At 35.8% G+C, this 12,968-nt stretch overlaps 1 protein-coding gene across 6 annotated transcripts in view; it reads left to right on the plus strand.

Moving 5' to 3' along the window:
• The window catches only part of CCDC18 (coiled-coil domain containing 18), a 116,680-nt gene that overhangs the window by 45,827 nt on the left and 57,885 nt on the right, over positions 1-12,968 (plus strand). For all 6 annotated transcript variants that reach the window (XM_069597994.1, XM_069597992.1, XM_069597997.1 and 3 more), the window contains 3 exons: positions 6,474-6,694; positions 7,783-7,893; positions 8,362-8,493. In XM_069597994.1, the coding sequence (XP_069454095.1) occupies positions 6,474-6,694; positions 7,783-7,893; positions 8,362-8,493 (464 nt within the window). The remainder of the gene's footprint in view (positions 1-6,473; positions 6,695-7,782; positions 7,894-8,361; positions 8,494-12,968) is intronic.

The raw sequence follows: 12,968 nt of genomic DNA on the forward strand, positions 1-12,968 counted from the left end.
CTGATTGCAGCTACCTTTGTTGGACTTAATGAACGTGCTCTCAGAATGGAACTCATTTATATGTAGGGGACTTACTGTAATAGCAGATCAGTTGAATTCCTTATATATGTTTATCTAGGTTATTAAGTAGTCTTTTTAAGACTCTCCTCATTTTATTTATTTGTTGCTTTAAAAAATTTGAATATTGCCCCTTCTTTTTTTTTTTTCTGTCTTTATTTTAAAGTAAATGTAATTGACCTACAACACTATGTTAGTTCAAGCTGTACAACATAATGATTGGACATTACAAAATCACCATGATAAGTCTAGTTACCATTTGATGCCATACAATGTTACTAGGATATTATTTACTGTATTGGCCATACTGTACCTTTTATCTCCACGATTCATTTATTTTATAACCAAGTTTGTGCCTCTTAGTCTCTCTCACCTATTTCACTTATCTCCTTTCCCTTCCCCCTTCCCAGCTGCAGCCACCAGGTGGTTCTCTGTTTGAGTGTGTTTCTTTTTTGTTATGTTTGTTCATTTGTTTTGTTTTTTAGATTCCATATGTAAATTTTATATGAATGAAATAATACAATATTTGTTTTTCCTCTGTCTAGCTTATTTTACTTATCATAATACCCTCTAGATCAATCCATGCTGTTGCAAATAATCAGGATTTCAGTCTGTTTTATGTCTGATTAATATTCTATTTTATAAATATATTCTGTATATATACCTTCTTTATCCATTTATCAATTGATGGACACTTAGATTGCTACCATATGTGAGATGGGCTTCCCTGGTGGCTCAAAGTTTAAAGCATCTATCTGCAATGTGGGAGACCTGGGTTCAGTCTCTGGGTCTGGAAGATGCCCTGGAGAAGGAAATGGCAACCCACTCCAGTATTCTTGCTTGGGAAATCCCGTGGATGCAGGAGCCTGGTGGCCTACAGTCCACAGGGTCGTAAAGAGTTGGACACGACTGAGTGACTTCACTTTCACTTTCACTTTCTATCTAGGCTGTTGTAAAATATGCTGCAATGAATATAGGAGTACAGATATATTTTCTAACTAGTATTTTATTTTATTCAGAAGCATACCCAAAAGTGTAATTACTGGGTCATATGGTAGTTGAGAAAAAAAGGCACCCCCATACTGTATTCAACAGCGTCTCTACCAATTTGTGTTCTCTCTAGCAGTGCACTAAAAGTGCACTTCTCTCCACATTCTTGTTAACAGTTGTTATTTGTTGTGTTTTTGATAATAACCATTCTGATAGGTTTGAGGTAGTTCATTGTGGTTTTGATTTGTATTTCCCTGGTGATAAGAGTTGTTGAGAATCTTTTCATGTGCCTGTTGGCATCTGTATGTGTTCTTTGGAAAAATGTCTATTCATGTCCTCTGCCTGTATTTAAAATCAGGTTGTTTTAGTGATATTGAGCTGTGTGAGTTCTTTGTATATTTTGGATATTAACCCCTTATCAAATTATATCATTTGCAAATATTTCCTCCTGGTGGGCTGCCACCTATGGGGTTGCACAGAGTCGGACACGACTGAAGTGACTTAGCAGCATTCAGTAGGGTACCTCATTTTGTTGATAATTTCATTCATTGTGCAAAAGCATTTTAGTTTGATGTAGTCCTACTTGTTTATTATTGCTCTTGTTTTCCTTGCCTGAGGAGACCCCAAAAATATTGCTAAGACTAATGTCAGAGAGCTTACTGCCTGTGTTTTCTACTAGAAATACGATGATTTCAGATCTTATCTTTGTCTTTACTCCATAGTGAGTTTATTGCTGTATGTGGTTTAAGAAAGTAGCCCATTTAGATTCTTTTGCATATCTCTGTCCATTTATTAGAGGGGCTGTCTTTTTCCGATTGTATATTCTCGCTTCTTTGCCATAGATTAATTGAACATAAAATGTGAGTTTATTTCTGGACTATCTACTTTGTTCCATTGAACTGTGTGTCTAGTTTTGTGCCAGTGCCATACCATTTTGATTACTATAGATCTGTAGAATAGTTTCAGATCATAGAGCATCATACTCTGAGCTTTGTTCTTCTTTCTGTAGACTGTTTTGGCTTTGGGATTTTTTGTTTCCATACAGATTTTCTTTCAGATAATATCCAGAAGTGGGATTGCTAGATCTTATGGTAGTTCTGTTTTTAATTTTTTAAGGAACTGCCATACTGTTCTTCATAGTTACTGCGCCAATTAACATTCCCACCAGCAGTATACAGGATTCATTTTTCTCAACATCCTCACCAGTAGTTATTATAGCTCATCTTTTATATACAGCCTTTCTAACAGCTGTCAAGTGATAGCTCACTGTGAGTTTTTTTCTTAATTTTTTGATTTAATTTAATCTTTTTCCCATTCTTATTCAAATTCTCTTTCTATTTAGGATATTACAGAATATTGAGTAGAGTTCCCTGTGCTATATAGTAGGTCCTTGTTGGCTATTTTTTTAAATTGAAACATAATAGTTAATTTATAATGTATCAATCTCTACTGTAGGCAAAGTGACTCAATTATACACAAATATACATTCTTTTTTCTATTCTTTTTCATTATGGTTTATCACAAGATAAACTATACTGAATATAGTTTCCTGTGCTATTCAAATTAGAATCTTGTTGTTATGTTATTGTAGTTCTGATTTCGAGTTTCATGATGCTTAGTGTTGTTTGTACCTATTGGCCGTTGGTGTCTTCTCTGGAAAAATGTCTGTTCAGATTCTCTGCCTTTATTTTTGGTGTTGAGTTGTGATTTTTTAAATATGTTCAGGCTATTAACCCCTTACCAGATAAATGATTTGTAAATATTTTCTCCCATTCCATAAGTTGACTTTTCATTTTGTTGATGGTTTCCTTTGCTGTGTAAGAACTTTTTAGTTTAATATAGTCCTGCTCATTTGCTTTTGCTTTTGATGTAAAATGCAAAAAAAAAAAAAAAAAGAAAAATCACCAAAAGACAGTTACTGCTGAGACTGTAACTGTCTCATTGCTGTTACATAACTGTCTAATAGCTGACAGTCTATGATGTTGTTTTTTTTCTAGGAATTTTATACTTCATGTCTTATGTTCACAGTTCATGTCTTTAATCCGTCTTTAGGTTAATTTTTGTGTATGGTGTAAGATAATTGTCAAATTTCATTCTTTTATATGTTGCTGTCCAGTTTTCCTGACACTGTTTATTGAAGAGACTATTCTTTCCCTGTGGAATATTCTTCATTCCTTTGTTGTAAATGAATTGACCATTATTTATGATCTTTCTGTTTTTGTCCCATTGATCTATGTGTCTGTTTTTATGCCAGTGTTATACTTTTTTGATTGCTATAGATTTGTCACATAGTTTGAAACCAGGTAGTATAATGCCTTCAGTTTTGTTCTTCTTTCTCTTTTGTAGTTCCATATAAATTTTAGGCTTGTTTATTCAATTTCTGTGAAAAATACCTTTGGAATTTTGATAGGGGTTGAATTGAATCGTAGATCACTTACAGTAATATAAATATTTTCACAGTGTTAATTCTTGTAATCCATGAGGATGAAAAGTCTTTCTATTTATTTGTCTTCAGTTTCTTTCATCAGTGTCTTACAGTTTTCAGTATACAGATCTTTTACCTATTTGGTTATATTTATTCCTAACTATTTAATTCTTTTTGATTCAATTGTAAATGGGATTATTCTCTAATTTCTCTTTCTGGTTGTTGTTGTTGTTCAGTTGCTCAGCCATGTCCAACTCTGTGACCCAGTGGACTGCAGCACACCAGACTGTCCTTCGCTATCTCCTGGAGTTTACTGAAATTCGTGTCTGTTGAGTCAATGATGCCATCCAACCATCTCATCCTCCATCTTCCCCTTCTCCTCCTGCCCTCAGTTTTTCCCAGCATCAGGGTCTTTTCCAATAAGTCAGCTCTTCACATCAGGTGGCCAAAGTATTGGAGCTTCAGCATCAGTCCTTCCAGTTAATATTCAGGGTTGATTTTCTCCAGGATTGACTGGTTTGATCTCCTTGCAGTCCAAGAGACTCTCAAGAGTCTTCTCCAGCACCGCAATGTAAAGCATCAATTCTGTGGTGCTCATCCTTCAGATAGAAGGGGAAAATGTGGAAGTAGTGATAGATTTCCTCTTTTGGGGCTCCAAAAGAGCCATGAAATCAGAAGATGATTGCCTCTTTGCAGGAAAGTGATGACAAACCTAGACAGAGCAGAGACTACTCTGCCGACAAAGGTCCGTGTAGTCAAGGCTATGGTCTTCCCAGTGGTCATATATGGTCATGAGAGCTGGACCATAAAGAAGGCAGAACACCAAAGAATTGATACCTTTGAACTGTGCTGGAGAAGACTCCTGATGAAAGTCCCTTGGACAGCAAGGAAATCAAACCAGTCAATCTTAAGGGAAATCAACCCTGAATATTCACTGGAAGGACTGATGCTGAAGCTGAAACTCCAATACTTTGGCCACCTGATGTGAAGAACCGACTCACTGGAAAAGACCCTGATGCTGGGAAAGATTGAAGGCAGAAGGAGGAAAGGGCGTCAGAGGATGACATGGCTGCAAGGCATCACTGATGCAATGAACATGAACTTGGGCAAACTCTGGGAGATGACGAAGGACAGGGAGGCTTGGTGTACTGCAGTCCATGGGGTTGTGAAGAGTCTGTCATGACTGGGTGACTGAACAATAACAACAACAGCCTTCTTTATGGTCCATCTCACATCTGTACATGACTACTGTAAAAACCATAGCTTTGACTATATGGACCTTTGTTGGCAAAGTGATGTCTCTGTTTTTTAATACGCTGTCTAGGTTTGTCATAGCTTTTCTTCCAAGGAGCAAGTGTCTTTTGATTTCGTGTCTGCTCTGCAGTGATTTTGGAGACCAAGAAAATAAAGTCTGTCACTGTTTCCATTGTTTCCCCATCTGTTTGCCATGAAGTGATGGGACTGGTTGAAGTAGTTCAGGTGTGTTGAAGAGAAGAAACATTACTTTGCCAACAAAGGTCCGTCTAGTCAAAGCTATGGTTTTTCCAGTAGTCATGTTTGGATGTGAGAGTTGGACTATAATGAAAGCTGAGCACTGAAGAATTGATGCTTTTGAACTGTGGTGTTGGAGAAGACTCTTGAGAGTCCCTTCAACTTCAAGAAGATCCAGCCAGTCAATCCTAAAGGAAATCAGTCCTGAATATTCATTGGAAAGACTGATGCTGAAGCTGAAACTCCAATACTTTGGCCACCTGATGTGAAGAACTGACTCATTGGAAAAGACCCTGATGCTGGGAAAGATTGAAGGCAGGAGGAGAAGGGGATGACACAGGATGAGATGGTTGGATGGCATCACCGACTTGATGGACATGAGTTTGAGCAAGCTTCAGGAGTTGGTGATGGACAGGGAAGCCTGGCTTGCTGCAGTCCATGGGGTTGCAAAGAGTCGGACATGACTGAGTGAATTGAATGGACCAGATGCCATGATTTTCGTTTTTTGAATGTTAAGTTTTAAGCCAGCTTTTTCACTCTCCTCTATCACCTTCAATAGGCTCCTTAGTTCCTCTTCACTTTCTGCCATTAGAGAGTGGTGTCATGTGCTACCTTCAAATACAATGCATTGCTAGCAGAAATGATGGTAGAGAAGATTAGATGTCTTAAGTGATTAGAAGGAATACAGTCGAGAATGATGGAATCAGCAGAGGGAATTCTAATTAGAGGTTGTGAGAATATATGTTATATATTCTCTAACATCAAAGAAGAATGGAGTCAATAGTAGATTGTTTAGAAAGTGAATTATTAGGGATATGGAGAATTGATGGGAAATAGTACTTATGCAACCCTTGAAGGCATAGTTTCTCTACTTGTTTACACATCTATGTATTCTCATGCAGTCATCTACACTGTGCATCTACTTTAAAGCACCCCTGAAAGCTTGTTTACCTTTCAGTCGGCAATAGTGTATACCTTTATAATGGAGAATAGGTATATTCCAACAACTACCTCTGATAACCCTCAGTAGTTTTAAAGAGCATTACTGAATTCTCATCATTTGGCTTGGAATATGAAGGATTCAGTGTTTTTGGGTTTCAGTTTGCATCTGTATACAATATATCAAAGTGATCAAGTTATCTAAATAAATTTATGATAAATTTTGGTTTAAGGAGATAAGACAGTGTTTTTATGTTTTGTTTTGTTTTCAACAGTGAGGTTTTTAAAGATGGAGAAGGGCTCTTTGTGGTACAAAAAGATAGTCCTTATGTTATGAAGTGATAGTCTAGAAAAGTGAGTTGAGTCAGAACTTATTCCTGCTTTATATATTTAATAATAGAAAGTACTTTGCTTACCGTGTTTCTTCATTATATTTTCTTTAATTTATGTTTCATCCACTTTAGTATTCTTTAGATCAGAAAGTAAATATGATTAAATCTTTCAACATTGAAATGAGTTTTTATTCTTTGAGTTATATAGATAACAGTTTTCCTTTTATGTTTATTAACAGAAAGTTTAAAAGATCAAAATCAGCATACTATGAACAAGCAATATGAAAGAGAAAGGCAAAGACTTGCTTCTGGAATAGAAGAATTACGTGATAAGTTGATGCAAATAGAAGCTGAGAATTCTGATCTGAAGGTTAACATGGCACACAGAACTAGTCAGTTTCAACTCATTCAAGAGGAGCTGCTAGAGAAAGCTTCAAACTCTAGCAAACTTGAAAGTGAAGTAAGCTTAAACTAGCTATATGTACTGAATTTTGAGAGAAGAAAAAAGTGCTGTATAGTTTTGTAAAAATTGTTAAAGATGAGATTTATACACTTAAAAAAATGGTATCCTATAAGTTATAACTTCTTTTAAAATTATATTTGGAAACTTTTGGGTTTTAATATATGTTAAAAGTAGGAAAACAGTGGCTAAATTTGGTGGGACTTAAACTGTACTTTCTATTATTTCTTCCAAGTATAAGTTAATATGGCTAATACATATTTACAAGTAAAAAATTCGGATTATGTAATTGGAAAAAAACAAGTAGTAATAGAGGGTTTGGTATTTTAGCAAATAGTAGAGCCACCTGGAAAGCTTGTTAAACGTGCAGGTTTTGTGTCCTATTCAAGTGGTTCTGATTCAGTAGGTATGGAGTAATGCTAAGGAATTTGCATTTTTAAACTGCTACATATAAATCTGATGCAGGTATCTTTGGATTATATCCTGAAAAGGGGATACTGTATGTTTTATGAATATCTGATCTTCATTTCCACTGAGGACAGAACAAGGATGCCTTATTAGGTAATTGTGTACTAGGACCACATGTGTATATGCTACAGTCACCCTTCAAATCACAGGTTGCCGCTCTTTGGAGGGCGCTTTTTAAATGTCTGATTTCTCATCTTAAAGTCTATAGCCAAGACTAGGGATAAGACCTGTGGGATAGGAACTTATGTTAATAACAGAAAAGAGAGTCAGTTGATAATTACAGCCATGAGCTTACTTGGAAACGTGTCAGGTACTAAGGTTAATAACTTTTTTTTAATTAAAATATTAGCACAGTCTTGTTGAAAATACAGAAAGGGACAAAAAAGAAATGAAAACGTTGGTAATTCTACCAATAGAAATACTGCTGTTAACATTTTATTGTCCTAATTTCAGTCTTTAACAGCTACTTTTACAAAATGGGTTGGGTGTGGTCCTGTTTGAACATAGGTGTCTGAATTAATGGAATAGGATGTGTCATATTCTGCTCTTCCCTTCAATGTTTTTCTTCTGAATTGTCATTTTTTAAAAATAATTTTAAATTTATTTCAATGTGTTTTCAGATGACAAAGAAATGTTCTCAACTTTTAACTTTAGAAAAACAGCTAGAAGAAAAAATAGTTGCTTATTCCTCCATTGCTGCAAAAAATGCAGAACTGGAACAGGAACTTATGGTAAAAATTACCTTTTTTTTGCTACAAATTTACTGTGTCTTTAAGGAACTTAATTTGTAACAACATATTTGTTTTAGCGTAATTATTCTAAAATATACCATGTAGGAAAGTATAAATTATATCAGATTCTTTCAGTTTTTAGTTCTGTATTTTTAAGTTAATATGGAAAGTTGTTATCTAAAGTTTCTTATTTTTATTTTAGTAGAATTGAAGGAACTGGTAGTAGTTCTTTGTTGTTTCACGGATTTTTAAATAGTTTGATCTTATCATTTTGATACAGTTTTTAAAATAACTGCTTTGTCTTTTTTATAATTATTGAAATATTCTTAAAGCTTGACATTGACTATTGTGATTCTTTAAAGAATAGAGTATAATAAATTTTATGCTTTACTAATTTTTTTTTCTAATGTACTTTTATGAAAAACTAGTTCTTAATTATATTCTTTTAAAGTGTTTTTGTATTTCTAGGAAAAGAATGAAAAGATTAGGAGCCTGGAAACCAATATAAATACAGAGCATGAGAAAATTTGTTTAGCTTTTGAAAAGGCAAAGAAAATTCATCTTGACCAGCATAAAGAGATGGAAAAGCAGATTGAAAGAGTAAGATATTAATTATGTTTTTATAAGTAAATATATATTTAGAATATGAAATCTGAAAATCTTAAACATTACTAACTTAGCTTTTTTTATTTAAATATATTAGGAAACAAGACATAGAAAAGCTAGTAGGAAGTACTATAGTTAGAATCCCATTACTTCTAGATCATTTTACAGTGCTTCTCCTTTAGTACTCCTGACATTTGTTTCAGTCATTATTTTTTGACATTATCAAACTAGAGTGATTCTGTAACTCTTTTTCCACTAGAGATATCATTTGCCTGAAGATTGGTTGAGTAGAAGCTCTCTTGATCTTGAGTTAAAAGTGAAGAGCAAAAACAAAAGTAAAGGAGGAAGTGTGAGACCAGAAGCACAAGACTAAATAAAAGAAAGTTTGGATGGGTTTAATAGCAGAATGTATTAATATTTAATGCACACAAATATAAGCTTATAATATAGAGCAATAGAAATTAGTCTGAGCAACAGAGAGAAAGAAAATTTGGGAAAAAAACAAACATAGCCTTAGAGACCTGTTGAATAATATCAGAAGGTCTAACATTTATGTCACCAGAGTACCAAAGAGGAGAAGAATGAGACTGGTACAAAAAGTATTTGAAGGAATAATGATTAAAATTTTGCCAACTTGTGAAGGAAATAAATTTATAAATTCAGTAAGCTTAAAGAGGGTTTTTGTTGTTGTTCAGTCGCTCAGTTGTATCCAACTCTTTATGACCCCGTGGATTGTATCACACCAGGCTTCCCTGTCCTTCTCTAGCTCATGGTGTTTGCTCAGACTCACATCCATTGACTTGATGATGCCATCCAACCACGTCATCCTCTGTTGTCCCCTTTTCCTCCTGCTCTCAAGCTTTCCCAGCATCAGGGTCTTTTCCAGTGAGTCAACTCTTTGTATTAGGTGGCCAGAGTATTGGAGCTTCAGCTTCAGTCTTTCCAATGAATATTCAGGATTGGTTTCCTTTAGGATTGACTGGTTTGATTTCCTTGCTGTCCAAAGGACTCTCAAGAGTCTTCTCCAGAACCACAGTTCACCATCAGTTCTTCAGTGCTCAATCTTCTTTATGTTATGGTCCATCTCACATCCATGCATGATGACTATAAAAACCATAGCTTTGAGTATATGGACCTTTGTTGGCAAAGTGATGTCTCTGCTTTTTAATATGCTGTCCAGGTTTGTCATAGCTTTTCTTCCAAGGAGCAAGCATCTTTTAATTTCATGGCTGTAGTCACTGTCCGCAGTGATTTTGGAGCCCAGGAAAATAAAAGTCTGTTACTGTTTTCACTTTTTCCCCCATCTGTTTACCATGAAGTGATGGGACTGGAAGCAAAGAAATAACTTCAAGACGCATCAAAATGGTTGCTGAAAATCTTGAAAGCAGTCAGAGATAAATAACACATTGCATAGAGGAACAAAGATTAAAATTACTGTAGACTTCTCATCAAAAATAAAAAACTGTGAAGGTTAGAAGACTGAAGAACATATTTTTTTGACTGCTCAGAGAAAAATTGTCAACCTAGAATTTTATGTCCAGGAATAATATTCTTTAGGAGATTGAACCAGTCAATCCTAAAGGCAGCCAACCCTTAATATTCATTGGTAGGATTGATGCTGAAGCTGAAGCTCCACTACTTTGGCTGTCTGATTCAAAGAGCCAGCTCCTTGGAAAAGACTCTGATTCTGGGAAAGATTGAAGGCAAAAGGAGAAGTGGGTGGCAGAGGATCAGATGGTTGGATAGCATCACTAACTCAATGGACATGAATTTGAGCAAACTCTGGGAGATAGTGGAGGATTGAGAAGCCTGGCTTGCTGCAATCCATGGCATCACAAAGAGTTGGATACAATTTAGCAACTGAGAAACAACAATCCTGATGAGTGTGAGGTGGCATTTCACTGTAATTTTAATTTGCATTTCCCTAGTGATCAGTGATATTGAGAATCTTTTCATGTCTTTGTTAGCCAGTCATATATCTTTAGAGAAACGTGTATTCAGTTCCTATGACCATTTTTAAAATTGGGTGGTTTTTATACTGTTAGTGAGTTTCAGGACTTCTCTATATATTCTTGATACTGATCCCTTACCAGGTATTCAGTTCAGTTCAGTTCAGTCACTCAGTCATGTCTGACTCTTTGCGACCCCATGAATCACAGCACTCCAGGCCTCCCTGTCCATCACCAGCTCCTGGAGTTCACTCAGACTCACATCCATCGAGTGAGTGACGCCATCCAGCCATCTCATCCTCTGTCGTCCCCTTCTCCTCCTGCCCTCAATCCCTCCCAGCATCAAAGTCTTTTCCAATGAGTCAACTCTTCACACGAGGTGGCCATAGTCCTGGAGTTTCAGCTTTAGCATCATTCCTTCCAAAGAAATCCTAGGGCTGATGTCCTTCAGAATGGACTGGTTGGATCTCCTTGCAGTCCAAGGGACTCTCAAGAGTCTTCTCCAACACCACAGTTCAAAAGCATCAGTTCTTCGGCGCTCAGCCTTCTTCACAGTCCAACTCTCACATCCATACATGACTACTGGAAAAACCATAGCCTTGACTAGACGGACCTTAGTTGGCAAAGTAATATCTCTGCTTTTGAACATGCTATCTAGGTTGGTCATAACTTTTCTTCCAAGGAGTAAGCGTCTTTTAATTTCATGGCTGCAGTCACCATCTACAGTGATTTTGGAGCCCCAAAAAATAAAGTCTGACAGTTTCCACTGTTTTCCCATCTATTTCCCATGAAGTAATGGGACCGGATGTATGATTTGCAAATAGTCTGCCATTCTGTTGGTTTCCTTTTTACTCTATTGAGAGTCTTTGGGTACACAGAATATTAGAATTTTCATGAATTCTAATTTGTCTATTTTTTCTTTTGTTGCCTGCATCTTTGGTGTTATATTTAAGAAATTTTTACTAAATCAAATGTCATGCAACTTTTGTTACAAGATTTCTTCCAAGACTTCTTGTTTTTAATGTCTGACATTTATGTCTTTTGTCCATTTTGAGTTAATTTTTATGTGTGGTGTTAGGTAAGGGTCTCACTTCATTCTTTTGCATGTGGATGTCCAGTTTTATCTGCACCGTTTGTTGGAAGGGCTGTCATTTCCCCATACTGAATGATCTTGGCTACCTTGTCAAAATCATTTGACCATATGTGTGAGTATTTATTTCTGGGCTCTTGATTCTATTCCATTGGTGTATATATTTGTCTTGTCCCACTTCACACTGGTTTTGTTACTGTAGCTTTGTAATATTGATAGGTTTGAAGTCAGGAAGTGAGGATACTCCAGTTTTGTTCATTTTCAAGTTTGTTTTAGCTGTTCACGGTCCCCTGAGATTTCATAAGAATTTTAAGATGGGTTTTTCTGTTTCAGAAAAAAAGGTCTTTGGGATTTTAAAAGAGATTATATTATTTTGAGTAATACTGACATTTTAACAGTATTAAATCTTCTAATCTGTGAACATGGAATATGTTTCTATTTATGTTTTCTTTGGGGCTTCCCTGGTGGCTCAAGTGGTTAAGAATCTGCCTGCAGTGTGGAAGACTCAGGTTTGATCCCTGGGGTGGGAAGATCCCATGAAGAAGGGAATAGCAACCCACTCCAATATTCTTGCCTGGGAAATTCCATGGACAGAGGAGCCTGGCAGGCTACAGTCCATGGAGTCACAAAGAGTCAGACACGGCCGAGCAACTAACACTTTGACTTATGTTTTCTTTAATTCCTTTCATCAGTGTTTTGTAATTTTCATTGTACAACTCTTTTACCTCCTTGGTTAATTCTTAAGTATTTTTTTCTTTTTGGTATTACTATAACAGAAATTGTTTTTGTAATTTTCTTTTCAGATTGTTCATTGTTCATGTATAGAAATGCCCCTGATTTCTCTGTGTTAAATTATATCCTCTGCTTTTCTGATTTCATTTATCAGATTTATTGTGTGAAATCTTTAAGTTTTGTTTTTTTACAGTATATATAAGATTATATCATCTGCCAGCAGATAGTTTTACTTCTTCCTTTCCAATTTGTATGCCTTTTTTTTTTCTTCCTTAAATCCTGTGGCTGGAACTTCCAGGACTGTTAAACAGAAGTGGTGAGAGGAGCATCCCTTTCTTGTTCCTGAGCATAGAAGAAAAGCTTTCAGTCTTTCATCATTGACTGTGTTAGCTGTAGGTTTTTCATCTAAGGGTTTTATTTTGTGAAGGTAGTTTCCTTCTGTTCGTAATTTGTTAAGTGTTTTTATCTTGAGAGATTATTGAATTTTGTCCTTCCTTCTGGGACTTCTGTGATGTGCACCTTGGTCTGCTTGATAGTGTCCAACAGGTCCCTTATATTCTGTTCACTTCAGTCTTTTTTCTTCCTGTTCCTCTAATTTATGATGTGTTGTTTTCATTTGAGTGTTTCCATTTCACAGTTCTTTGGTTTTAATAACTTTTAGCTAACTTGTTGCTGCTCTGTTTTTATAGTGTATATGT

Source organism: Ovis canadensis, chromosome 1 (genome assembly GCF_042477335.2).
Source record: "Ovis canadensis isolate MfBH-ARS-UI-01 breed Bighorn chromosome 1, ARS-UI_OviCan_v2, whole genome shotgun sequence".
NCBI classification, from domain to species: domain Eukaryota; kingdom Metazoa; phylum Chordata; class Mammalia; order Artiodactyla; family Bovidae; genus Ovis; species Ovis canadensis.